At 42.2% G+C, this 26,613-nt stretch overlaps 1 protein-coding gene across 12 annotated transcripts in view; it reads right to left on the minus strand.

Moving 5' to 3' along the window:
* GOLIM4 (golgi integral membrane protein 4) overlaps window positions 1–26,225 on the minus strand; it is a 97,978-nt gene extending 71,753 nt beyond the window's left edge. For 9 of the 12 annotated variants that reach the window (XM_023555534.2, XM_010596049.3, XM_064275438.1 and 6 more), the window contains exon 1: window positions 25,522–26,225. In XM_023555534.2, coding sequence (XP_023411302.1) covers window positions 25,522–25,708 — 187 coding nt within the window. In that variant the 5' untranslated portion in view covers window positions 25,709–26,225. Of the gene's footprint in view, window positions 1–5,398; window positions 5,648–25,521 lie in introns of those variants that run through there. The other 3 variants (XM_064275440.1, XM_064275441.1, XM_064275443.1) reach the window with 3 other exon arrangements.
* Between the last annotated feature and the right edge of the window lie 388 nt (window positions 26,226–26,613).

Here is a 26,613-nt window from a genome sequence, read left to right on the forward strand (position 1 = left end):
GTTCAGCATACAGATTAAACAGGTATGGTGAAAGAATACAATCCTGACGCACACCTTTCCTGACTTTAAACCAATCAGTATCCCCTTGTTCTGTCTGAACAACTGCCTCTTGATCTATGTAAAGGTTCCTCATAAGCACAGTTAAGTGTTCTGGAATTCCCATTCTTCGCAATGTTATCGATAATTTGTTATGATCCACACAGTCGAATGCCTTTGCATAGTCAATAAAACACAGGTAAACATCCTTCTGGTATTCTCTGCTTTCAGCCAGGATCCATCTGACATCAGCAATGATATCCCTGGTTTCACATCCTCTTCTGAAACCAGCCTGAATTTCTGGCAGTTCCCTGTCGATATACTGCTGCAGCCGTTTTTGAATGATCTTCAGCAAAATTTTGCTTGCGTGTGATCTTAATGATATTGTTCTATAATTTCCAAATTCTAATCTCTGTCTGTGGTTAATGAGGCAAGGTTAGATTATGTTAAATAGGATTAGGGTGGGGTGAAACATCCTTACCCAGGTCACATCCCCGATCAAATGTACAGAGAGTTTCCCTGGGATGTGGCCTGTACCACCTTTTATCTTACAAGAGATAAAAGGAAAGGGAATTGAGCAGAAAGTTGGGGACCTCATACCATCAAGAAGGCAGCATCGGGAGCAGAGCGTGTCCTTTGGATCCAGGGTTCCTGTGCAGAGAAACTCCTAGTACAGAGGAAGACTGATGACAAAGACCTTCCTCCAGAGCCAACAGAGAAAGCCTCCCCCTGGAGCTGACACCCTCAATTTGGACTTGTAGCCTACCAGACTGTGAGAGAATAAATTTCTCTTTATTAAAGCCATCCGCTTGGGGTATTTCTGTTATAGCAGCACTAGATAACTAAGACATCCAGGTTGCCTAAGTCACGCCAATAAGTTCTGGCTTTCAAGTGACCTAGATAACACCAGAATAGATCTAGACGGTGGAGAATTGGGTATGCTCTACTGAGACATAACTCAAAATTCAAGAACTAAGTTATAGGTGTGGTAGTTAAAAAGCGTTAACTTTTTGTAATTAAAATGCTGTGGGGTCTGGAAAGAAAGATTTTGCCCTTTATAAAAGAATAAAGCAGGCGTTTGATATGTTTATTTTGGTGCCTGTTCTGATTGGTGCCAACCAGACGTTAAAAAAAAAAAAAATTGTCTAAGCAATCAACTAAAAAAAAAAAAAAAGGGTAGTAAAACAGAGATGAGAAAGACCAAAAATAAAGCTAGATTTCTCTTCCACATCAACATTATCTCCAAAAGAACGAAGTTAATGACATCAAGTATTTCTTTATGTTAGGGAAGAAAAACATCTACTGGTAACTGACAGACAATTCACTGGTTTCATAAAGCATGGAGAACTTCATTTATTAGGGCTTAACAAGAATCTACGTGTTCTTACTTTGAAAGTTTTCTGAACAGGCATTGTTCACAAAGAGTATATAAATGAATGTGTTGAAAAATAACCTGCCTCTTCTGACTGCTTTTATTATACTCACAAAAAGCATGTGAAAACAACTCACAGGAAATATTCATTTCCAAATCAAGGCCATATTTGTATATGTAGGGATCAGCCTTCAGCTTCCCTTTTCTAGTAGAGAACTCTGATCTTCTTAAGCTGATACGTAAAGAATCAAGCTTTAAAAAGTAAAAATATAAACAAATCATTATTCAGGACTATCTTACTAAAGAAAGCCAATATAACAGACTAGTGCCTCTCTCTCTCACATACACACCACATGCACACACCTATCTAATTACATACATACACATACATACAATCATATAAACATAGACACAGATCTCACAATAAATGGAAGAAATTAATGGATGTATAACTTGAAAAGTAAAGGTATTTAAAGTAATTTTTTAAAATCATATAAGCTCTTAAAAATACAGGCAGATAGAAAGACAGGCCATCTGCCTCTATAAATTTTCCAGTCTTTTCCCAAAGCCTCGGGTGTATAAACAATACAGCAGCCATCGCAGGTGCTAGAACCTACAAGTAAATACTAATGACATAATTTTACTCACTTTCTTTTGTCTTACAAAAGAATCTCAGAAAATATGCAACAATAACTACAAGGAAGAAAGCACACATGTTCACCATGTTCGCCAAAGTTCTCCAAATAATTCACAATGCCCAAGCCATCCAAAGATCTATGCTCTAAACTGTGAAAATTATTTACCCACAAAGACTACTATGTAAAAACAAATCTTATGTTTTATTGCATCAACTTTTACTGCTAAAATCAGTATATTAAATGTTGAAATACTTTGGTAAAGAAATTTTACTTATTCTATGTCACTGAAAGAGCAGAATCATAAAACCCAATGGGAAAGCCTTAAACCTTAAGGGACAATTTCATTTCCATTCTATTTCTTTTGGCAGCATCTGTATAATAAATCTATATCCACCGAGATAGACTGTGAGAAATAGGTGCTTCAGGAACAGTCTGTTGAATAAAAGAACAGATTTACTTATTGCCTTTGGTTTAGAATTGATGCTAGGTGCTTATTCGTTATAAACTCATACGCTCTGCCAAAAACTATATGAATATGACTAAAATATGTTATTTAATGTTAACATTTTAAAATGTCTGTATCAAATCACTGTAAAATGGTTCTTCAATTAAAAGAAGTTTATTTCCTTTATCTCACACTGTACCAATCTTAAAATTGACTGTGGTACCTGGAATCCTTGTTTCAAATTCTTCGCTCCCTCCCTATCGGAACTATACATCCACAATCTGCAACACACTCTGGAGCATGTACTGCTGTGGGCAGTGTTCTTCTCCACCCCATTAATGTTAGGCTTAACCATGTGACTCATTTGGCCAATGGAACGTGGACAGAAGTGACAGTGTGCCTGCCAGTCTAAGCCAAGGCTTTAAGAAACATCGCGTGTTAATGCTCGCCCTCTTCTGCTGTGATCCACCATGAGAAGAACACTCCCAGGAAGATGCAATCCATTCAGTCCAGATCATACAATGGAGGCATGGGGAGGAGACCTAAAACTGATCAAAAACCTATTGCCCAGGCCAGCCAAATCAGGAACAGCCAAGCACAGACTATAATAGCCAAATCAGAGTCAACCTGCAGACCCGTGAACATAAATAAAAATGCTTGTTACTGTAAGCCACTGAGATTTTGAAATATACTGACTCAGTATATTCATATGGCTACACATATAACATTAGTTGCATGCCCTCTTGTCTTACCTATTCTAAACCAGTAATAACCTTCTTTGGCTATGTTATATTTCAGAAAACACAATCAGAATTATTTTTAATAAGGAAATGTTTTAAGAAAAAGTTGTCACAGAAAGAAAAAGACACTCTACAACAACCTAATTTATGGGAATGACTATAACATACTGAATAAACTAATTTTAAGAATCTCAAGTTATAATTCTGTAACCTCTGATGATTTACAATTTACCAAGAAGTCCTCCAAGTGAACTGAAAGTAACCCACCACTGCTGTTGAGTCAATTCCGACTCACAGCAACCCCAAAGGTCAGAGTAGAACTGCACCATAGAGTTTCCAAGTGGCACCTGGTGAGTTCAAACTGCTGACCTCTTGGTGAGCAGCTGTAGTACTTAATCACTACGCCACCAGGGCTTCCCTCAAAGTAACACACCTCCCTAAATGTCTGATACACCCTAGAAACTATTTGCTTGTTTTGAGTAGCATCTGACTATCTTCACTTTAAAACCACATAGGCATGAACTAAGTAGCACTGAGTGGGAGTAACTGGTATGAATTGATAAAAATCTTGAAGATTTGAATAAGTATGATGTAATGGATTGAGTTATCTCCCCCGAAAAATGAGTATATCAACTTGGTTAGGCCATGATTCCCAGTATTCTGTGACTGCTCTCCATTTTGTGATTTTAATTTTATGTTGAGAGGATTAGGGTGGGATTGTATCACCACCCTTACTCAGATCACCTCCCTGATCCAAGATAAAGGGGGTTTCCCTGGGGTGTGGCCTGTAACACCTTTTCTCTCTCAAGAGATAAAAGGAACAGGAAACAAGCAGACAGTTGGGGACCTCACACCACCAAGAACGCAGCACCAGGAGCAGAGCGCGTCCTTTGGACACAGGGTCCCTGTGCCTGAGGAGCTCCTTGACCAGGGGAAGGTTAAGATTGAGGACAAGGACGTTCCTCCAGAGCCGACAGAAAGAGAAAGCCTTCCCCTGGAGTGGATGCCCTGAATTTGGGCTTGTAATCTACTCAACTGAGAGTGAATAAATTTTTCTTTGTTAAAGCCATCCACTTGTGGTATTTCTGTTATAGCAATACTAGGTGACTAGGACATACGATTTTATTACTTTTAAGTACCAATGCTTTCAGGGCCTGCCTGAATTACTAGAAAACAATCATCTGTGAATTCTTTGGCTTGAAGGAAATCTTTCCTGTTTATGTTCCTAAGTGATTCAGAAGTTTGTTCTTTTAAAAAGTTAAGGAGGACAGATTTTGTTTACACAAATGTTTTATTAGTTAATATTTTCTATCATAATTTGGTATAAAGGCAAACTTTAGCCTAACCCAAGTTCAAGTATCACAAATTATAAAAGTAAAATTTATGAGATTTTCATGGACCAATTCTAAGAGCCTCACTGACTTTTTGCCATTCATTTATAATAAGGCAAAACATACACTGTTGTCGTGTGCTGTTGAGTCTATTCCAACTCACAGCAACCCTATATGGTGGAGCAGAATTGCCCATAAGGTTTCCTAAGCTGTAATCTTTGTGGGAAGCAGTTCTGGAGGAGCAATGGGTAAAGTGATAAACTGCTAACTGAAAGGTCAATGGTTCGAAACCACCAGGGGCTCCATGGGAGAAAGTTGTGGCAGTCAGCTTCAGTAAAGATTTATAGCCTCAGAAACCCCGGGGGGTCGCTCTGAGTCGGAATCAACTCAACAGCAATGGGTTAATCTCTACAGGAGCAGATCACCAGGTCTTTTTTCCTGTGGAGTGGCTGATGGGTTCGAACTGCCAACCTATCAGTTAGCAGCTGAGCACTTAACTACCGCTAAAATTGTCAATTTTATGCCAATAGCTCCTTTAACAGCCTCCAAAATCCTATTCTTAACCTTAATGATTGTCTAAATGGTCGAATGAAACAGTCCTTCCTCATGTGCTATTTTGCTGAAATTCTTTCCATTATCATAGGCCTTAATGACCTTCACCTTTACATCCACGTCTAGAATCTTTCTCACCTTCTTTTCTGGATTAGGACTTTCAGTGGCATGATCTCTTTTGCTAGACATATTGTGGGGGGTATAAGCAGTACAGATGTTACAGTTAGAGAAACCTGAACAACTCGGCTTCAAATTAACAACTAATGCTTCTTATGGTAACAAACCTTGAATAAGATCACTCTCGAGACCTGGTCTACGATGAAGTCGGCATCAGCATTGTAACAATGAATGACGTCAGAGTCCTAAGAGCTGCCAGATGCTTGCGTGGAATTCAATGTTGTATGTTGTTAGAGTTGAACGCTGCCCAACTTTCTGTCTGTTACAACTCCTCTCACTGACACGACTTCACTGCAGACCAGGCCACAGCCTGCTCTACAGCAGTGTTTTGAACAGTAAATCATAAAATTGAACACCTGAGAGTGAATAAGAATGATAACATCAGGAAATTATTTGCTCCAACACTGTATGTAGTGCATATTACTAATAAGATGTACAAATAAAAACCAAAACAGTTGTAAGTGTGGTTCCTCATAACTTGAATACATTGTAAATCAGTAACCACCTGTAAAATTAAAAATTCAGTTTCTCAGTTCCACTAGCCATGTTCCAAGTGCTACTGCCATATGTGACCGGTTGCTACTGTATTAGACAGTACAGTCAAGCCATTCAATCTCTCTGAGGTTCACTATTCATTGATAAACCAAAGAAGGTATTCGAGATTAAGAATTGCAAATTCAGATACTTACAGAGGCCAGGCCAGTAATACAAAGACCCAAAGAATCCTAGGGGAACTTTGCCCAACTGACGCCCGTATGCCCCACTCAAAGTGGGCAGCCAGTCATTCCCCACAAGGAAACACAGGTCCAGAATTGTGGGTTCTTAGAACTTTTCAAACAAAATTGGAAATCTGGGTGTCTATGTAAAATATCTTTCCTGTTCAATGTAGACAACTACTGTGAAATTTTTCAAAACGCTACGTGAGCCAAACCAAAACTTATCTGTGTGCTGCCGTTTGTACACATTCTTTCCTGTTCTACCAATCTAAGAATTAGAGGAGTGATCTGACTTCTATATCTGGAAGATAAAAAACACATCTGGAGAATCAGATGACTGGTGAGCTTCAAAGCCCCCCTCCGAGGTCAGGGTGAAGCTACAGATACTACCAGGAGGCAGCAGCCAGTGGTAAATGTCAGTAAGATGCCGGCATGAGCCTGAACCCTGCCTACAGCCCGGGATGCAGGAGTCTGAAAAAGAGTCCTTCTAAGGTAAAGCGCAAAACACCAGAGACAGATGGAAAGGGTAGTGAAGTCATGTTCACCTCAGTGACGATCGTCCTTATTACACTGGGATACAGCGCCTACGGACCCTCCGTGGGCCATCCGGGGCATGTGAGAGCCAGGAAGGAACAAGGTAAACATGATACTGACAGTGCAGAGCTCCAGCAGTGAAGCAGACATTATTAGGAGACCAACCATTAGCATCTTCCATGGCATACAGTACAGTGAGAAGTGAAGGAGGGCTGTTGGCAAGCAGACTACAAAGCTACTAGTTCTTAAAGTCCAGATGAGTCACTGTCCAGGAATATTCTTAACTGCTTGATAAACTCCGAGTTCCCTCAGAGAAGGCAAAGTTTGTGATTACTGTTAAAACCACATTTTTAGTCCCATGGTGAGTGAGCTTTGGAAACTCAATAGCATATTAGTAAGAGGCCTGTGTTAGGATTCAAGCAACTTGAGCGCTGATCCCAAATGTGTCATTGTCTTGCTGTGTGACTTGTTTCCCCAAATTTAAAATAATACTATATATTGCATTACTGTATGTCATGAACATAAATGCAATTTGAGAAGTATAAATTCTCATGTAATTGCAAGGCATTTTTTATCATTTACTAAGCAATTACTAGTGCATTCTAAGAGGGCAATTTATTAAGTGCCATTTGAGTCCCTAAACAGGATTTTTCTTTAATTTGGGGGGATAACGTTGGTTAGGGGTTTTAGGGGAATGACAGCGAGCACTGACTACCCCATTACAAATTCAGTCACATTCAGCCATGTCTGGGGGGTTCTGGAGTGGAACTATGGAAGGTCAAATTCCAGGATGGACTGGAAAACACCTCAGGAGGGGAGAATTTGCCCTAAAACAGTGGTTCTTAACCTTTTTCAGGTAATTTATGCTTTGAAGATCTGATAAGAGCCATGGCTTCGGTCTTAGAAAAATGCACATATACAGAACCGACCCATAATTTCAGGAAGTTCATGGACCCCTGGGGCTCCCCCGTGGATCCCAAATTGAAAATGCCACTCTTAAGGACGGGAGGGTCACAGGCAAGACACACAACTTGGTCTCAGGCAACGAACTGTTGCTGGGTAGGAGACAGTGTTGACAACAGCTAGAGGTCAACGGTGAAAACAAAACAGTCTTTTTTAAAGCCTCAGCCCTTCCTCAAAGTATGAGCCTGTCATCAGATGATAACTTCTGGGCTTTATACCATGGTCTCACATGCAACTTGCAAATAGGGAAGGAGCCCTGGTGGTACAATGGTTAAGTGCTTGGCTGTTAACCATAACATGGGAGGTTTGAACCCACCAGCCTGCTCCATGGGAGAAAAGACCTGGGAATCTGCTCCTGTAAAGATTATAGCCTAGAAGTACTGTCATATAGGGTCACTATGAGTCAGAATCAACTGGTCGGCACACAACAACAAACAAAGCTAAATAGTAAGGAGTGCCAGGGTGGTGCAAAAGGTTAAGCATTTGACTACTAGAGGTGCCTCCGAAGACAGGCCTGGTGATCTGCTTCTGAAAGGTCACAGCCTTGAAAACCCTATGGGGCATTTCTACTCTGCATCCATGAGTTCTACTCTGTATGACTATGGGGCCACCAGGAGTATCAATCAAGTCGACAGCAACTAATAACAACTAAACAGTAGTTACCGCCTCCTTGACAGTTTCAACTGAAAAGAGCATCTTCTAGGTTCAATCCACATGGACCCTAACCAAAATCAGGGAACAAAACGTATATGGGGTGGGAGCAGAACACACACACACACACACACACCATACAGTACATGTCAGCAATACATTGTGGCACATGTAGAGAATTGTTCCCATTTTGATTTTTAGGATGGAGAACAGAGAAGAAACTACATATCACTGAGGGCTTAAGGGATTCATGCGACTATCACCAAGAGTAGGAGAAGCCGAGGACAACTTAGTTTAACAGTGAAATGTCATACCAGCAACCAGGCACCAACATATATCAGTGGGTCATGAGAATCATCACTGATTTCACCAAAATTCAGTCATATATCAACTTCTCACTGACAAGAGCAGAACTCTCCTTGACTCTTGAACGGAATATGGCAGCAAACACACTTTGAAAAAGCATTCTCTACCTACTTCCCAAGCCAATCTGTAACAGAGATATGCCTAAGAAAGCACAATGGGAGTCAAATGGAAAACAGAAATATTTAGCTCATGAATTTCTAGTTACTAAAATGTGTTTACAAGAGTGAAGTCATATAGGTAAGAACTACTTTAGGTGAAGGGAAAGACAACTCACAATACAGGAGAGGTCGGCACAACTGGACTAAACCAAAAGCAAAGAAGTTCCCTGAATAAACTGCTTCGAAGTCCAGCGTATTAGTGGCAGGGGTTTGGGGACCATGACTTCACGGGACACCTAAGTCAACTGGCATAATAAAATCTATTAAGAACACATTCTGCACACTCTGGAGAGCAGCATCGGGGTCTTAAACGCTGGCAACTGGCCATCTAAGATGCATCAATTGGTCTCAAGCCATATGGTAATTATGAGCCCAAGAGACAGAAAGGGCCACATAAACCAGAGACTACATCGCCCAGAGGCCAGAAGAACTAGATGGTGCCTGGCTACAACTGATGACTGCCCTGACAGGGAACACAACAGAGAACCCCTGAGGGGGCAGGAAAGCAGTGGGATGCAGAGCCCAAATTCTCATAAAAAGCCCAGACTTAATGGTCTGATTGAGACTAGAAGGGCCCCGGTGACACGGCCTCCAGACCTTCTGTTAGCCCAAGACAGGAACGATTTCCAAAGCCAACTCTTCAAACAGGGATTAGACTGGACAATGGGATAGAAACATGAGGAGAGAGAGTGGAGGGAAGGTTTTTTTAGCAAGGTGTGTATAAATTTTTGTATGACAGACTGACTTGATTTGTAAGCTTTCACTTAAAGCACAATAAAAGTTAATTTAAAAAAAAAAGGGTGAGGTCATGATATGAATTTGGAATTACAACTGTTCAGAACACATTCAATGATCTTTTCATAATAAACTCTTATACTCTACTTTTGATCTTCTTTAACATTGCAAAGGAATACTCACATATTGTAATTTTTAAGCCTTGACTTTCAAGGTAGGGGGTGAATGAACATGCTGACATTACCAGTCACACAATTAAGGCTCCTTGTTTAAATCAAAGATATTCATGTTTCTAAGACCAGTAAAATCCTATAAAAAAATTATCTTTTGACTATGAGATAACGAGACCTTCACCAAGGACTGCAGTAAAGTCAGAAGAAAACTTTTAGAACCAAGTGAAAATACTATATGAACAAACGCACTGCACTGTATCTCCTTGCCAAAGAAATACAATCACTTGTGGGAGTGGGAAATTTTCATATACTGTCAATGGGTTTTGAAACCCACCAGGAATAATGCCTTTCAATTTGGTATTTCCCTTGACAGTCTACTATGTGGGTTTATGCTGGTGGGTTTTCAGGTCAGTTGGTTTAAGCACCAGATAATTCCCCTCTGATTTCAAATACTACTTCTTGCTAATACATTTCAAATTCATACTTTAATATGTAACAAAACATTTTCCCAAAAGTATTAAGTCAGATAACCCAAGAAAACAATTTTTAACAGTGCCTAGTACAGACTAAGTGCTCAATGAATGTTAGCTTATGATGACTGTGATAACGATGCTGCTGCCAATAATGATATTCAAGTAAGTATTCTCAATTTGTGGTAGGCAGCCATGAAGAGGGCCTCAATCATCATGCCTCCTGTTACTCACGCTCTCATAAGCTCCTACCCTTGAGCAGTGGAGTCCCTGGAGGGTGCAAATTGTTAAGACTGTCAGTTGCCAAAGAGAGAGTAGAGATTTGAATCCACCCAGAGGCACCTCAGGAGAAAGCCCTGGCAATTTACTTTAGAAAAATCAGACATTAAAAACCCTACAGGGCACAGTTCTACTCTGACACACATGGGGTATCCATGAGTCAGAATCAACTGGACAGCAATTGGAGATAGTGACAGTGGCTTGAGCAAGTGAGACAGATAGGGTTAACTGTGCTAGTGGAATAAAAGAGCTTTTAAAAAGATTAACATCTAGAAGTTGGGTAAACAGGAACCCACCCTGTCAACAAGAAATAGGATTGGGGCAACCTGTGAATTACTATCTCCTTCTTAGTGTCTTTCTAGTCCCCTCCTCCTTTGCAGGCTCCTTATGCACAGTGGAACAGAGTGTGACTGCTGTTTGACCTTCCTTAGCCCTCCGAAGATGGCGATGTAGTGCCGAAGATAAAGTGTGCTTGTGCTATATCCCATAATAAGTGATGCCAAAGGCTGCCGAGAGGACTCCATGTTGAATACCAGTAGGTTCCATCTTAGAATTTCAGATGCAGGTGAACCTAATTAGCATACACCACCATTCTGAGAAGTACCTGCCCCCTGGAAGAAGTCCACTGAATATTCATTACTCTATTGTCTCCACCAAACCCACATAAGCCCTAGCCTTGCTTCCATTTTCAAGTCAGTCTTTTGGAGAGGCTTAGATCCCCGCTGACTCCTTTTGCTTGACTCAAGCAAAATAAAGCTTGCTGAAGATAGTTTGTCTTTCGCGTGTATGCTTACTCGGGAAAATACAAGGACCCTTTGTGTCAGATTGGCAATTGGTAACACAAGGGCTAGATCTAGTGATTCAATTCTAATGAACAGAAAATGGCATAAGTGATACAATATCACTTCCAAGATTAGGCTATAAAAATATGTTAGCTGCTGGCTTGGGTGCTTGCACTTTCTCACTTGCTCGTGGATCAGCCAACTACCACGTTGTAAGGCAGCCCTGTGGAAGGGTCCAGGTGAGTGAAAGAGATCTTCTGAGGCCTGCTGACAACCACAGAAGTGAATCTGGAAGCAGGTCTTTCAATCCCAGTCAAACTTTGAGATGACTTCAACCTTGGCCAACAGCTTGACTGCAACTTCATGAGAGACCTCGAGAGGTTCACCCAGCTAAGGCCAGATACCTGTCCACAGAAACCTGGAAACAGCGTTTGTTGTTCTAAGCCAATTCAGTTTTGAGATAATGTGCTATGCAGTAAAAAACAACTAATACAGATTCTGCAAGTGGGGTGCTGCGATAACAAAAATCTAGAAGGTGGGAGGAGCTTCCCAACTTTGAATGTTAGTGAAAGCTTAGTGCCTGTTCATAGAATTTTAGACTTTAAAGACATTGCTAAGGTGAGAAAAAAAATTTACTGGAAACTGGAATTACGTCTTGGCAAAACGTTTACCAATACCTACACTTATGTGCCATTACGTAACTAGCAGTTACCTGCAGTTACGTGAAGTAAAAATAATGTGCCGAATGAACTGCGTAATCTAGCTAAGAAGATTTCCAAGTAAAGTGTTGACGCCACCTGGTTTCTCCTTGGTATTTATAACAAAATTAGAGAAAAGAGAAATAAATTGAGGGAAGGTCTGCTTAACAAAAAGGAGCAAGTACTTGATGGTTCTGAAAATTCTCACCCTCTCCAGACAGAAAACAATGCTAAAAATTAAGATATGGCATCTGAGCATAGATCAAATCCAAGGTACTATAAGAAGAATATGGTGTAAAGTAGAAGTTAAACGTGGCTGTAAAATCCTTTTGTGAAGACCTTAGAAGGATCAGAAGTGGTATCTCAGAGTACTAACCAGACAATTACATCTCTTAACAGCTGAAGAGTAGGACTCACACATCCTCTCAATAAGCCTTTTGGATCTAAGGGCACTGTCTCTCAGCTGTCTCAGTAGAAGCCCACGGCAAAGAAGGGTTTATTTCTAAGAGATACATAGATGTGGCTCTGTCTCATGGAGTAAACCTCTGGAAGTTTCACAAGAAAACCACAAATTTTTTGAGAGGATTACATCAGCAGAAACACTGCCAGTGTGGACTGAAAGGGACAATACCAAAAGAAAAGAGACCATCAACTTCCAAAATTCTCCTGGCAGGAAGCAGAATGAGAAACTACTCAGCTATAAACACATACTACCTTTCATGAAAAAGGAAAGATGGCTCAGAGGATGGAACAAAATGCCCAATGGGTAGCATCAAGAACCATGAAGAATTATTCCAAAGCCTTGCTACCTAATCAAGGAAATGTTTGCCTCGCTGGATTTCAGAATTGCTAAGGACCAACACTTCTATGTACCTCACATTTTCGGCCTTTTTGAGCAGTAATATGTATAACAATCTTACACCTACCCCACCACTGTATACAGATTGTGTGAAGGGCAGATAACTTGACTCTCTAGTTTTGAAGATCTACAGATGAAGACAAACTACACTTAAGGAGTTGTACTTCAAAAAAGAGGTGCCTCACCCACACCTGGATCTAATTTAGATGACTTTTAGATTTTGAGCTGATATTCATCTATAGTTTTTTTTTTTTTTTTTGGTATTCATCTCTACAGTAAAGATTTATTTTTCATTTTCTCATACAAGTTCTGCTTGACTTAGTACAATTTAACATATTTTACAGCATCCAAACCTCTAAACAGGATATAAAGTCTTTTTAAAACATGACCTCTATGTGTATGTTAATAGGTTGAAACACTGATTCAATAGGGCAGGAATTACTGATTTATAATATTAAATCTCACTAACATAAACTTGATAAACCGTTCTACACTAACCAAATCAAGTCACAAAATAATTATCAGCTGCCCAATTTTAATCTACATTTATAACATCCATTTAACAACATCACAGCTGTTGTCAAGAAAGCACAGCAGCAAAGCTGCCTTAAATATCCTGATGTGCAGATTTTGTTGTTTGTAGCAACCATTCCACTTAAAGAGATTTTAAATGAGATACAAATTGGGAAATGGAATGTCTGACTCTCCTAAAATGATTATATGTTTTTAAATCCACCTACTCATCCAAACGCTCTATAATATTAGCCTCATCATTCAGAATGACAGCACATCTTTTACTTTTCTATTCCCTACCTATCATATTGTGACATTTCAAATACGAAAGAGAGTTAAAACAATATTTTTTTTTTAAATGTCATATTGTTGCAGGGAGCAACTAATCTCACTCCCAAGACCCTCCAGGCTATGAGTCTATTTGATGAAGCTTATTACTAGTGAAGAATAATGACTGACATGTCCTCTCTGTAAGCACTCATGGGCCAATAAACACAAAGAGCACAAATACGGTATTCAAAAATATACAGCTTTGTTTAAAAACAGCAATGCCATTTCTGCTAGAACTGAGAAGAGGGGACTGCTGGCCTACAGAGACAGCACGAAGCAGTGGGGGAATGTGGTGTTGTATTGGGGATCACGTACGACACGGGCTCTGTACTCCGCTTGAGACACATGGTAAGTGATTCATCTGCTTCAAGATCAAATGTCCTTAACTGTAAAGTTCAAGATTCATATTAGATTCGATTAGTTCATGCATTCCTAAACTTCAGACATGCAGGTACCCCTCACGAGTTCTTACCATATCCAAGTAAAACCTGAATACATGAGTTACCAATATTCACGTTTTCCCCTCAAGTCAGTTTCTAAAAAGGAAACTTTACACCACTGTCTTATAAATAAAAAATCTGATTTACATGCCATTAATGGATGGTTACTGTAAAAATTAAACACAATAAAACAACAGAACAATTATTAACTCTAGTTATCAGGCTGTTCACCGCCTGAAATGCACTCTTTACAAAAAGAGATAAGCAACTGTAGCTAGGAAAGAGATTCTAGCACCAAACTGAGTTTCTCTTTGACTTGTCAAGAAAACAGGGCAGGGAACCGAAAACGGCATAAGTTTTTCACTAGGCAATTTGATGCCACTTAATGCTGCAGCTGCATACCACCTAAAATCAACTCCAGTACCAGCCAAAATCAACTTTCCTGACAGCAGCAGACGTCCTCCACTCTGGGATTACGGCATCGAATAATCAGGTCTGTTACTTTTGATTCTAAATTTTACCTTGAATCCTCATATGACCCACCTAACCTACTTTCTCAAAACCATTAATATTGTCATGAGACACTCAAAAATAAGTTTGAGGGCAATGGAGTACTGTGGAAAGAACATGGGCTAGGAAGTCAGACTAGGGTTCTAAGTTCAGTTTCATTAGGCTAGAACTTGACAGTGGCAAGCTAATTAACCCTCTGGGCCTCAGGGAGTCCTGGCGGCACAGTGGTTAAGAGCTTGGCTGCTAGCCAAAAGGCTGGCAGCTTGAATCCACCAGCTGCTCCTTCGAAACCCTACGGGGCAGATCTGCTCTGTCCTATAGGGTTGCTATGAGTCAGAATCAACTGGACAGCTACGGGTTTTTGGTTTCTGAGTCTCACGTTGCTCATGTACAAAGTAAAGATAAAACTTACATTAAAGTGCTCTCATTACAGTTGTTGCTGTTAGCTGCTGTCCAGTTGGCCCCTGACTCATGGCAACCCCATGTCCAACGGGATCAGACTGCTGTGAGCCACAGGGTTTTCACTGGCTGATTTTCAGAAGCACATCACCAGGGCTTGCTTCCTCATCCATCTAGAAGCTCCACTGGAACCTGTTCACCATCACAGCCACACACAGGCCTTCACTGACAAACGGGTGGTGGCTGTGTTAAGGTGCAATGGCCAGGAACTAAACCTGTCTTCTGCATGGAAAGCAGAAATTCTACCCTGAGCCACTACTGCCCCTTCCATCACAGTTAAAAGAGAGATAATACATGTAGTATGCCTAGCACAGTACTTGAACATAGCAGGCACTCAATAAAGGTTATGTGCTATAAATAATTTAATGCTAAACCAAACCTTTGAAGAGCAAAGACGTCACCCTGAAGACTAAGGTGCGCCTGACCCAAGCCATGGTATTTTCAATCGCATCACATGCATGTGAAAGCTGGACAATGAATAAGGAAGACCGAAGAAGAGTTGACGCCTTTGAATTGTGGTGTTGGCGCAGAATATTGAATATACCACGGACTGCCAAAAGAATGAACAAATCTGTCTTAGAGGAAGTGCAACCAGAATGCTCCTTAGAAGCAAGGATGGTGAGACTGCGCCTTACATACTTTGGACATGTTGTCAGGAGGGATCAGTCCCTGGAGAAGGACATCATGCTTGGCAGAGTACGGGGTCAGCAGAAAAGAGGAAGACCCTCAACCAGGTGTACTGACACAGTAGCTGCAACAATGAGTTCAAGCATAACAACGACTGTAAGTGTGGCTCAGGACTGGGCAATGTTTCATTCTGTTATGCACAGGGTCGCTACGACTCGGAACCAACTCAACAGCACCTAACAACAACAACAACAAATCAAACCTACTGGTGTCAAGTCAATTCCAACTTATAGTGATCCTACAGGACAGAACAGACCTGCCTCATAGGGTTTCCAAGGCTATAAACCTTTACAGAAACAGACTGCCACATCTTTCTCCCACGAAGCAGCTGGTGGCTTCCAATCGCTGACCCTTCAGTTGGCAGTCGAGCGCTTTAACCACTGTGTCACCAAGACTCCTGAATTTAGTGCCATCAGATAAATTTTCAAAAAAATTTATCAAAATAAATTCACTCTAAGTAACAGTGGCTTGAAAGAAAATTAAACTTTATCATTTCTCATGGGAGCCCCAGTGGCACAGTGGTCAAGAGCTACGGCTGCTGACCAAAAAGTCAGCAGTACAAATTCACCAGCTGCTCCTTGGAAACCCTGTGGGGTGGTTCTACTCTGTCCTATAGGGTCACTATGACTCTGAACAGGCTTGACAGCAATGGGCTTTTATATTTTTCTTTAGCCTATCTGAACTTCAATACATATTTATTAAGAAAACCTTTCACTTCCAAACAAAGCTACAAAATCCACAAGCCACCTATTGGCAAATGTAGCAAAAACATTTTGTCCGCAATGATAAAACAAGAACACTTAGTTGTCAAAATGAAAAACAGTACCTCCTAGTTACTACCACGTAAAGTGCTTTGAGGTTTTTTCTTCCGACAACGATCACTGCAGAAAACACAATGTGAGAGTATCTTAAATCACATAAAAGTTTCAGAGCCAAGTTGGGCACACAATTCTGAAAACCACATTTAAATCACAGTTTACCCACTAGATGTTGTAAAACCAGTTCAAAAAAACAGTTGCTGTCGAGTCAATTATGACTCAGGGTGATCCCCATGTTTGTCAGTAAAACTGTGTTTCACAGGGTTTTCAATGGCTGATTTTTCAAAGTAGGTCACTAGGCCTTTCTTCCGAAGTGGCTTTGGTTGAATTCCAACCTCTCATCTTTGAGCTAGCAGCTGCAGCGCTAACCATTTGCACCACTCAGGGATAAAAGAAGCCCAATACTACCAACACTAATTGAGCAACAGCAGCCCTGGTCACCCAAGGAACAGTAGTAATATGCTCCTGAATTAGCGCTAGCCACTTCAGATGTATTTTACCTCACACATATCCATGTAAGTGTATGGGACAGACACTGTTATCCCCAATTCAAGTATGAAGAGATCAAAGTTCAGAGAGGTTAACCTGCCTGCTAAAGGTCACCCTGGTGATAAACACCGCAGCTGCCTTCAGAGCACAAGGGACACCCAAACCCATTCTGCTTTCACTATCCCATTGCTTTCTTTTGAACACAAAAAGATGTGAGCAAGAATCTTCCTCGCTGCTTTCAAGAGTCATCAGCTGATATCAGTCCCTTTTTCTCTCCCTTCTCTTCTGGTTTCTCTCAAATCCTTTGCCTTTTGTCCCACTCTATCTCTAGTCAGTCTTCATTTCCTTAACTCTAATTCACTCATTCCTGAGTCACTGAAATCTGGTCTTGCGCCCCAGCCCTACAGGGAACTGGCAGGCAAGAAAAAAAAAGTCAGAACACGGCTCCACTCCACTTGGGACTGTCACATCTTTCTCCCGCAGAGTGGCTGGTCAGTTCAGACTGCTGACCATCTGGTTAGCAGCCAAGGGCTTAACTACTGCACCTCCAGGGCTCCTCTAGGACTTAAAGGCGGCAAATAACGTGCACTTCTCTTTAACGGTCAACTGTTATTTACTTAGACACAGTACTCTCATGACAGAATTGCCACATGCCAGTTTATCTGGATGACGAAGTCAAACACAATGTGTGCAATGAGTTGTAGATCCTTGTACAAACCACATATTTTAACAGATGCTTCACTGAGTCAGACTTTCAAAAGGTATCCAGAAGCTTTCATATTTTACTCAGGGGATGATTTTAAAGCAAGGCTTTACATATAAATAGAACCTAATGAACTTAAAAACCAAAAAAGCCTGTTGCCATTGAGTCGATTCCAACCCTATAGAACAGAGTAGAACTGCCCCATAGAGTTTCCAAGGAGCACCTGTTGGATTCAAACTGCCAACCATTCGGTTAGGAGTCTAGCACTTAACCACTATACCACCAAGGTTTCCATGAACTTAAGAGTACTTATTTCTGTCCCATATTTACATCAATTAAACACAGCTTGATAAATACCTCCTTTAAACTGTGAAATGTACTTCAGTGAAGATGACTATTTAATAGACAAAATCTAACCGATGTTCATAACTTTGTCCTAACTTTGTACTTTAAAATGAGTACATGTACCACACATTGCCCACCCTTGTGGTTCTCAATTACTGAGGTCTGGGAACCACTCCGCTCTATATGAAATTTTTCAACAGTCCAAAATGCAATCACACCCTTCTAAGCATCGTATTGGAGCGCTGGTGGCATAGTGGTTAAGTGCCACAGCTGCTAACCAAAAGGTCAGCTGTTCAAGTCTACCAGGTGCTCCTTGGAAACTCTATGGGACAGTTCTACTCTGTCCTGTAGGGTTGCTATGGGTCGGAATCGACTCGACAGCAATGGGTTTGGTTTTTTCCTTTTTTAAAGCACTGTATCTTGGCTAACACTACCTATCCTCAGAACCACCTATTATAAGCACTATTTTCCTGATTATTACTTATGATGAAACTGAGTCACAGAGAAGCTAAATAACTTGCCCAGGACCACCCAGTTAGTAAAGAAGACAGCAGAAAATCAAATCCAAGTGCTTTGACTCCTGAGCCCATACCCACTACACTTCGCTGACTACCGTGTATGAATACACGTAACAGAAAATATCACATAGGTATACAGACCAACTATTTATTAAGCACCTATATATGCCAGGCAGAAACCCTGGTGGCGTAGTGGTTAAGTGCTACAGCTGCTAACCAAAAGGTCAGCAGTTCAAATTCACCAGGTGCTCCTTGGAAAACCCTATGCAGCAGTTTTACTCTGTCCTATAAGGTCACTGTGAGTTGGAATTGACTCGACAGCAATGGGTATGTTTTTTTTTTTTTTTGCCAGGCACCAATCACTGGAGAAGAAGAAATAAAAAAAGCCTGGTCCTGAGCTAAAAGAGACTTCACCAAAAAGAACAAAAAACAGATTCAGGATAATCTGAAATCAGAGAAGCAACCAGTTTTAATATAGTATGTTCCTGCTTAGGGTAGCAAGCCAACCTAAATGCTTAGGATTAATCTAACAGGCTAAGTGCTGGGGGAACCCAACGCAAAGGACAACTCACTTAAGTGACAAATGTGACACCTGGAAGAGCCAATTTTTTCTCTTTTTTAATTTCAAATAGCTGTGATACACTTACCTGGAATAGGAACATATAAAACATTCTGTAAACCTTTTTGATGGTTTCTGGTCATCACTGGGATGGCCAAGAGGGTCACAGTGCTGTAATATACTGCTTCAGGCGTCTGGGACTTTTTGTCCCTACAGTAAATGGTTTGTTTTTTTTTTTCTTCACTTAAATAGCTATGCCTGTCACAGGTCTTATTTTTCACATGCTTACTGCCTGCCTCTAGCAGTCACACCCTCTCCTAACGATCCAGGAGTGAGTTAATCAGTAACCACAGTCTAAACTATTGGTGCAAGACCTCTTATCCAGAGTAAAGTTCACTGCGTTTATGTCAGTTTATCTGTTTTCCTTACTGCTCAGATCCCCCTGCTCCCCACTCCTATACTGTTTATTCCCAGCTTTCAGTTCTGAATGACTGAAGCTGACAGAAATAAGACCACCAAGAAGTATAAATGGATTGCTTATTTCTCACCATTTTCTCCTGAGAATTTAATGCTGACTGAATTTGACAAAATAACATACTAGAAGTATGGAACACGTTAGAAAATTAAGTGTTGCCCTTGCTTTATCGAAATCACAAATTCATATCAGATTAAGTTATTTGAGGGACATGGCTCTTCAATTACTAACAAAATTAATCAGTGGAGATTTCATTTTATAACTTATCATTTGTTCATATATTCCCAAACGCAAAATGTTGTATTTTGCAACTGATACTTTATTTAGTCTGGTAAATGCAAATTTAGAGCTAACATTCTAGGAGCTGCCCTGCTGCTATAAAAAAGAATTGCCTTCAGCCCTGCACTCCTCAGCGGCTGCCATTTCCAGAACTGTGGACATTTTCTGAACTCACAATCACTGGAGAATTTTAGGTGCCAAAACCAGCCTTCAGATACATGTGCCCCAGCTGCCTCTGCCCAAACCTGTGGAATGATTCAAGAACTATTCCAAAGTATAAATTAGCCAGTCTCACCAGCACGGACTTTCTGTACAACCAGGAGTTGGACAAGCTCACTCTGAATAGGAAAAAAACAGACCACAGCAGAGCAGTTAAACTTAACAATTCTTCACTCATTCTGAAATAGTTTTGCCCCCAAGTGTGTAAACACAGTCTCAAATGCCCCCTAGTCCCAAGAGAGAAATAAACTGTCCCTAGGAATTTTGGGCTGACAAGGTTCGTGTGAAGAGAGACTAGTGAAAATGATTCTGTGGAAGACTAGGAATGGGCGTTTTCCATTTCACTCATCTAACAACACACATTAACCTCTGTATCAATTCCAGTACTGGGCATCTGCTGTGTGTGAGGCACTGTGCTCAGTAATTTGTCACATTCTCACATTGACCCTCCTGTCATACAGATGAGGAAACAAAGGCTTAGAGAGGTTAAGTAATCGGCCCTAGGTCACTGGTGGAGCTAGTCTGGCTCCACTGTCCATGTTTTTAACCACTCTGCTAAGAATTTCTGAGAAAATATAACACACAGTAAAGGCACAAAGGGGAGAGTGGTTAAAATCAATAAGATTTTCTGCCACACTAGAGTATGTTCACCTGGCTTGCTTCATCCCAATGTGAACGAACATTACACTCTTACATAGATATAATAATGACATTTGCGTCAGAAAGTGGTCCATTAAATCACAAAAGCCTAGTTCAAAGATTTCTGGTTAAAAAATGCACAATGCCTTCTGCGGAAATCATTACAGGTTGGTGTCCTAGCAGTGATAAAGGATCAGGGTAGTGAAAGTTGTTGTGTTTTAGCTGTGTGGTATCTGCTCACCTGATTTCAGCAAAAGCCCCATTGTCACATGAGGATAAATTCTTCTAGCACTCTCAGTCCCTGTGGTTCAGGCACAGCCTGACTCCAAGCTCTGGAACCTGTGAACAAGGCCTAAGGCAGTCAGCACACTCCAACCCATCTCTCCAGCCATAATGATTGGTTCTGAAATGGGCATTAGTCCTAAATCTGTCCAGATAGAGTACTGGACCCACTGAGAAGAAAATCTTTCCTAACCACCACCACTGAACCACAAGGCAGTGTATGAACTAGGAGCCCCTGGGAACAACAGCCAAAGGCTCAGAGGCCAGTTCGGCAGGGGATGAACCGGAGACTGACCCCCAAAAAAACCCAGTGCCGTTGAGTCGATTCCGACTCATTGCTGGGATTGACAGAGGAACAATACTCATTCACACAAGGAGAACTTCCTTTCTCCACACTCCCGACTGTATTTGTTTTTTATTTTTTTTTTTTGAGGCAAGTGGAACTCGTTAGAAAGCAGGAGAGAGATCATTTTAAGATCACGCAGGGTTTGTCGATTCTGCAAGAATAAACTCTTGACTGCAGAGAAAGCGACTGTAGATTAGCATTTAGGTACAAGAAAAAAAAAAAGAGGTGACTATAAAAACAGTCAATTTCAAAATTTTGCCCATGACAATCCTGAAACAAAAGAGAAAAAATATCACCTTACCTCAAACAGGAACGCCAACCTCATCCCATGACAAACACAGTCAATCTTTAATAAGCACCTACTATGTTTGGAAACTCTGGTAGCATAGTGCTTAAGTGCTATGGCTGCCAACCATAGGGTTGGCAGTTTGAATCCGCCAGGCGCTCCTTGGAAACTCTGTGGGGCAGTTCTACTCTGTCCTATAGGGTCGCTGTGAGTCGGAATCGACTCGACAGCAATGAGTGGGTTTTTATGTGCCAAGTATGTGCTAGAAGCTTTGAAGGCATTTTCTTATTTAATTCTCACAAAAACTCTATGAAATAGATAATTCTAATCTGTATTTTATAAACAGGAAAACTTGAGGTTCAAACTTATACAAAAAGTTGCAGAGCCAGTATTTGAACCCCAATCTGTTTTATTACAATTCATAGTCTTTGCATTTAATCACATACTCAGGGTAAAAAAACTCCAATGTCTTTGGGACCAGGCAAGTGAAGTACAGTAAATGTGTGGAGTGGTTCAGTTTTAAGATTATAAAGCTGCGGTTCTCAACCTTAGCTATAAGTTGGCATTACCTGCAGAACTTTAAAGATTACTGACGCCTGGCTTCCACCCCCATAATTGTGATTTAATTCATCTGGGAGCTCTCCAGCTGATTCCAATGGGCAGTCATGGCTGAGAACCACTGTGTATAGTTATAGAGAAATGGTGCATGGCCCACTTGAAAGCAGTTTAAAAAAACTTAAAGGTTAAATAAAAACTGTGCAGGTCAAAACAAAGGTTGTTACTATCTCTGCCACCAGTATGTGACCTCTGTCCCATTCCTCAGTATACTTAAGGTACAGTAAGAGAGAAAGACAGTCAGACATAGACATTTAAAAAACAAAAACAAAAAACTATGGCCTTCCAGTCGAATTCCAACTCACAGTGACTCTATAGAATAGAGTAGAAGCCCCATAGGGTTTGCAAGGAGCAAGTTGTGGATTTGAACTGCCGACTTTTTGGTTAGCAGCCAAACACGTAACCACTGTGCCACGAGGGCCCCAGATATAGACACAGCGATAGAAGTATTTGTTTTTTGTGGAGATGGAGTTGCCTAGTTTGAGAACATTCCCCATGGGACCCCCTCCACCTCCTATTTATAGGTCTGTTCTACAACAAAATGTGCTTGGGGTTAGAAGTAACCTAATTCCCAACCAAGATCTGCAGTACAACTCATTCCTAAAGTGAAAAAAAGATGACCTAAATTTGCACACTTTACAAATGTATACCACCTTCAAGACTACAGGACCAAGTTACTTCAACTTTTTCAAGGGTCATTTTTACAAAGTAGGACACTCATGATGAACTCTAGTCTTAATCCAAGCCAGGTCAAGAAATCCCACCTAAATAAACAAGTCTTAAGAATGGACAGTCTGATGCCCCAAGACCCATCGTTGTAGGTGGCATATATCTTACTGTGTAAAATGCCATCTGTCACTGGACAGGCGAAGCGAAATCTGCACACCACCAGAATATCTTCACCCAATAAATGCTACAGAGGTCAGTGGCCAATAATGACTGCAATAATACGTTTTTAAAAAAGGAGAAACTGTAGCCTACCTGGGAAATATTCTTCATGAATAATCATGTTTTAACTGCTGCAGCACCACAGTTCTGGAGGAATGGCAAGAGTAATTAAGAAATGGCCTTTAACTCTTTCAAACTTGCCAGAACATTTTTATCCCCTGTTGCAAAGCAAAAGCTGTGCATTTTAATGGCCTTGTATTATCACCACTAAAAACCAGCTGTCGCTGAGTGGACTCTGACTCACGGTGACCCCATGTGTGTCAGAGTAGAACTGTGCTCCATAGGGTTTTCAATAGCTGATTTTTCAGAAGTAGACTGACAGACTTTCTTCAGAGGCACCTGTGAGTGGACCAAACCCTCCAACCTTTTGGTTAGCAGCCAACTGTGTTCACCGTTTGCACCACCCGGGGACTCCCCACCCGCCACTACCATCACCAAAAAAGACAAAGAATCTTAAGATTGGTTTTCAAAATGAAATACTGCAAATAAAAGTCATGATTCAGAAAGCGGAGCCTCAGTCAATAAGTTCCAGAACTGGCAGTTAAGGCAATGAGCTATTTGGACTTTTTTTTTTTAATTTGTGTTGCTTTGGTTTTCAGGATAGAGACACAGAAAAGCAGACAACAGTACCTGGAATTAGTTTTTCCACCGTAATTCAGGTTTGTTGACTGAATACTAAATATTGATCCCATCCTCAATGTCAGGCACTGTAAGGTGCCTTGGTGAGCGTGACAGCACCTGCCCTCACGGGTTCCTAAGAGACCAAGGTACATAACCTCAGCCAATCCACCACAGACACCTCCCGTTCTAGCCACCTTTGGAAAAACCCAGTCCTGATGTTGTACTATTAGACAACAAATTGTTCCCTTGGTCTAGCTGCACTGAACTTCACAAGGAAGCCACTGATGTTTTATGAGCAAGTAAATTACATAAAAATATTTACCCTACTCATACCAAATAGATATTTCAACAACATGGTAAATTTCATCAACATGAGTAAATTTCAACAACTTTAAGGAAAAAAAATTTTTTTCTTAAACTAAGATTACCAAAATAGGTTTTCCTTTTGAACCAAGCCCAGTTCACATATTTTCATTGCCTGTAGCTATGCAGCTTCAGGGAGCTAAAAATACTTCCTTTTCTCCTAAGTTGGGAAGAGCAAACAAAACCAAGCAATCACTTTTGTTCATCTTAAATTTTTTACTACAAAACACTCAGAATACTGGAGCAATGAAAAAGCATCTGTTATATATTCATATACACACACTGGCAGAAACATCCAGCCAACCTATATCTTCCTAGTAACATGAAATAAGCTATAGTTACATTACCAGCAGACTGTCAACATTTCCCCTATCTATAGCTTTTTTATTATTTTTTGGTCAGAGGGAGGGCATGTATGTGTTGAAAACTAACCCAAGTACATGTAGGAGCTTTAAAAACTGTATAAATATGATGACTATGCCTTTAACAGGACCACACTGTGCTTACTTTGCAGTCATATATCATTTATGTTTCTGAAATTTACATTAAATGAGACTCTAAAATAGAAGGTTATAAGCTTTAAGCCTTTGTACTACCTATCCTCCGCTCCAGTTGTTTGCTGTGTACGACAAAGTGAAAAACTGTGTTTCTCCTCACCAACTTCTTTCAAGGTTGACTGGTTAAAACACACACACACACACACACACACACACAAAACGACCTGTGATGAATTAAAAGGTGCTCAGGAAGACAAATACACCATTTTTGTCAAAAACATACCTGCCAGCTGCTGAACAGTAAATAGTGTGCAGACTTTTTAAACACATCCAGCAACCCTCAAGTCGCTCTACTGAGTTAACAGAATAAGGAACTAGCAGGTCTAGATTCCATTCGACTGCGCCATTACTTTGGGGTGCTAGGTCATGGCTTAATTTTTCCTTGGAAAGCAGTGCAGTTTGAGAAATCTCTGACAAACTCTCCATTTCCTAGGCGACTGGCAAAATCAACTGGAAATCAAATACCTAGAAAACCAGGAACCCTGCCCCTCAGAGATGGGACTGGCAGGGGGGCTGCTGGTGTGTCTGCTCGGATTCCAGCTGGGCCTTTGACAAGTGCTCGGTGAAAGCTCAGTGTGCACCCGCCCCCCAAACGCTCCGAGGGACTAGGTAGGAGCTGGTGCTATCAACTTCAAACTTAACCGCCTGGAGAAAGCGGGAGAAGGACGATATCATTTCCCCTGACATACCGCGGGACAGACACTCCTGCATCGCTCGCCTCTGATGTCCCTGAGGGTCAGAAGTGGCACCTGCAGTGCCAACGCCTCCCCAAAGCCACTTTTCCAGCTGGGGCTGGAGGCGCGAGGCAAAGTTGGCCACGGCCGCGCACGTCGCGTTAACCGTACCTTGTAACTGGGCTGAGAGGGACTCCTGGTGCTGCTGGTACTTGAGCGCCACAGCCTCAGCTTTCCGCAGCTGCGTCTGCAGCTCGTAGTACAGCATCGCGCCGTAGAGAAAGCCGAACACCACGGTCAGTAGCAGCAGCGTCTGGAAGATCCGCTTCTGTTTTCGGGAGCACATCCCGTTTCCCATAGTCCCGCCTGGACCGCGCGCCGCGGCCGCCCCCGCCGCTGCCGTCGCCTCCTCGTCGTCCCTTCAGTCCCGGCAAGCGCCTCAGCAGCGGCCGCCGCAGGAGGTGGCCGGACGCAGCATGAGGAACAGACGCGACACACAAAAGCGGGGCTGTAGGGGAAGTGGCGCCCGCCTAGCCCCCGCGCGCCGCGGGGCGCGCAGCCATCGACACCGCCCGGGCAGCAGCCGCCAAACTTTTCCAAGGCTCGCTCGCCGCGAGTGCCGGGGCCCGGAAGGGGGCCCTCCGCATACTTCTCAGCGGCTGCTCTCGCGCCTGTCCCCGGACACCGCCTGCCTTTTGCCCTCCTCCCCACTTTTTGGCCCCCTTGTCCCGGTGGCGCACAGAGTTCCGCCCCGGCCGCACCCCACCCCCTCGCGGCAGCTCCCACCGCGCGACTATGTGCCACCTAAGGGAGGGGTGCGCGCCCAACAAAGGCAACTCAGCTCGGGGCGCCTTAGGCGCCTCCCCGCGCGCGCGGCCCGTCGGGGTGGTGGATGGGTGGGGGCCGGCTGCCCGGCTGGGCTTGGAAGACCGCAGGCCGGTGTCACAGACCCGACTGCCCGAGCCTCAGATGCCGCCGCTTCCCACCCAACTTACGTGTCACCCACGGCCCCGCTATTCTGGCCAACGGGATTCCGGGAGGAAGTCCCACTCCGGCTCCCCGCTCATTGGGCCCGTCCGAGCCGCCGCTCCCTCCCTTCGGGGAGGCAGTACCGGGCTCGATTGGACGCGCGCTTTGTCCGTCCGACCCCAGGGCTGCTCCTTCCCTCCCACCGCGGGGGCCGGCCAGGGGCTGCGTGGGGAGCGCTGCCGTCTGGCGCCGGGGTGTGCTCACGCGGTGGGGAGAGGCAGCGGAGTGAGGGAC

Source organism: Loxodonta africana, chromosome 23 (assembly GCF_030014295.1).
Source record: "Loxodonta africana isolate mLoxAfr1 chromosome 23, mLoxAfr1.hap2, whole genome shotgun sequence".
In the NCBI taxonomy this organism is placed as follows: domain Eukaryota; kingdom Metazoa; phylum Chordata; class Mammalia; order Proboscidea; family Elephantidae; genus Loxodonta; species Loxodonta africana.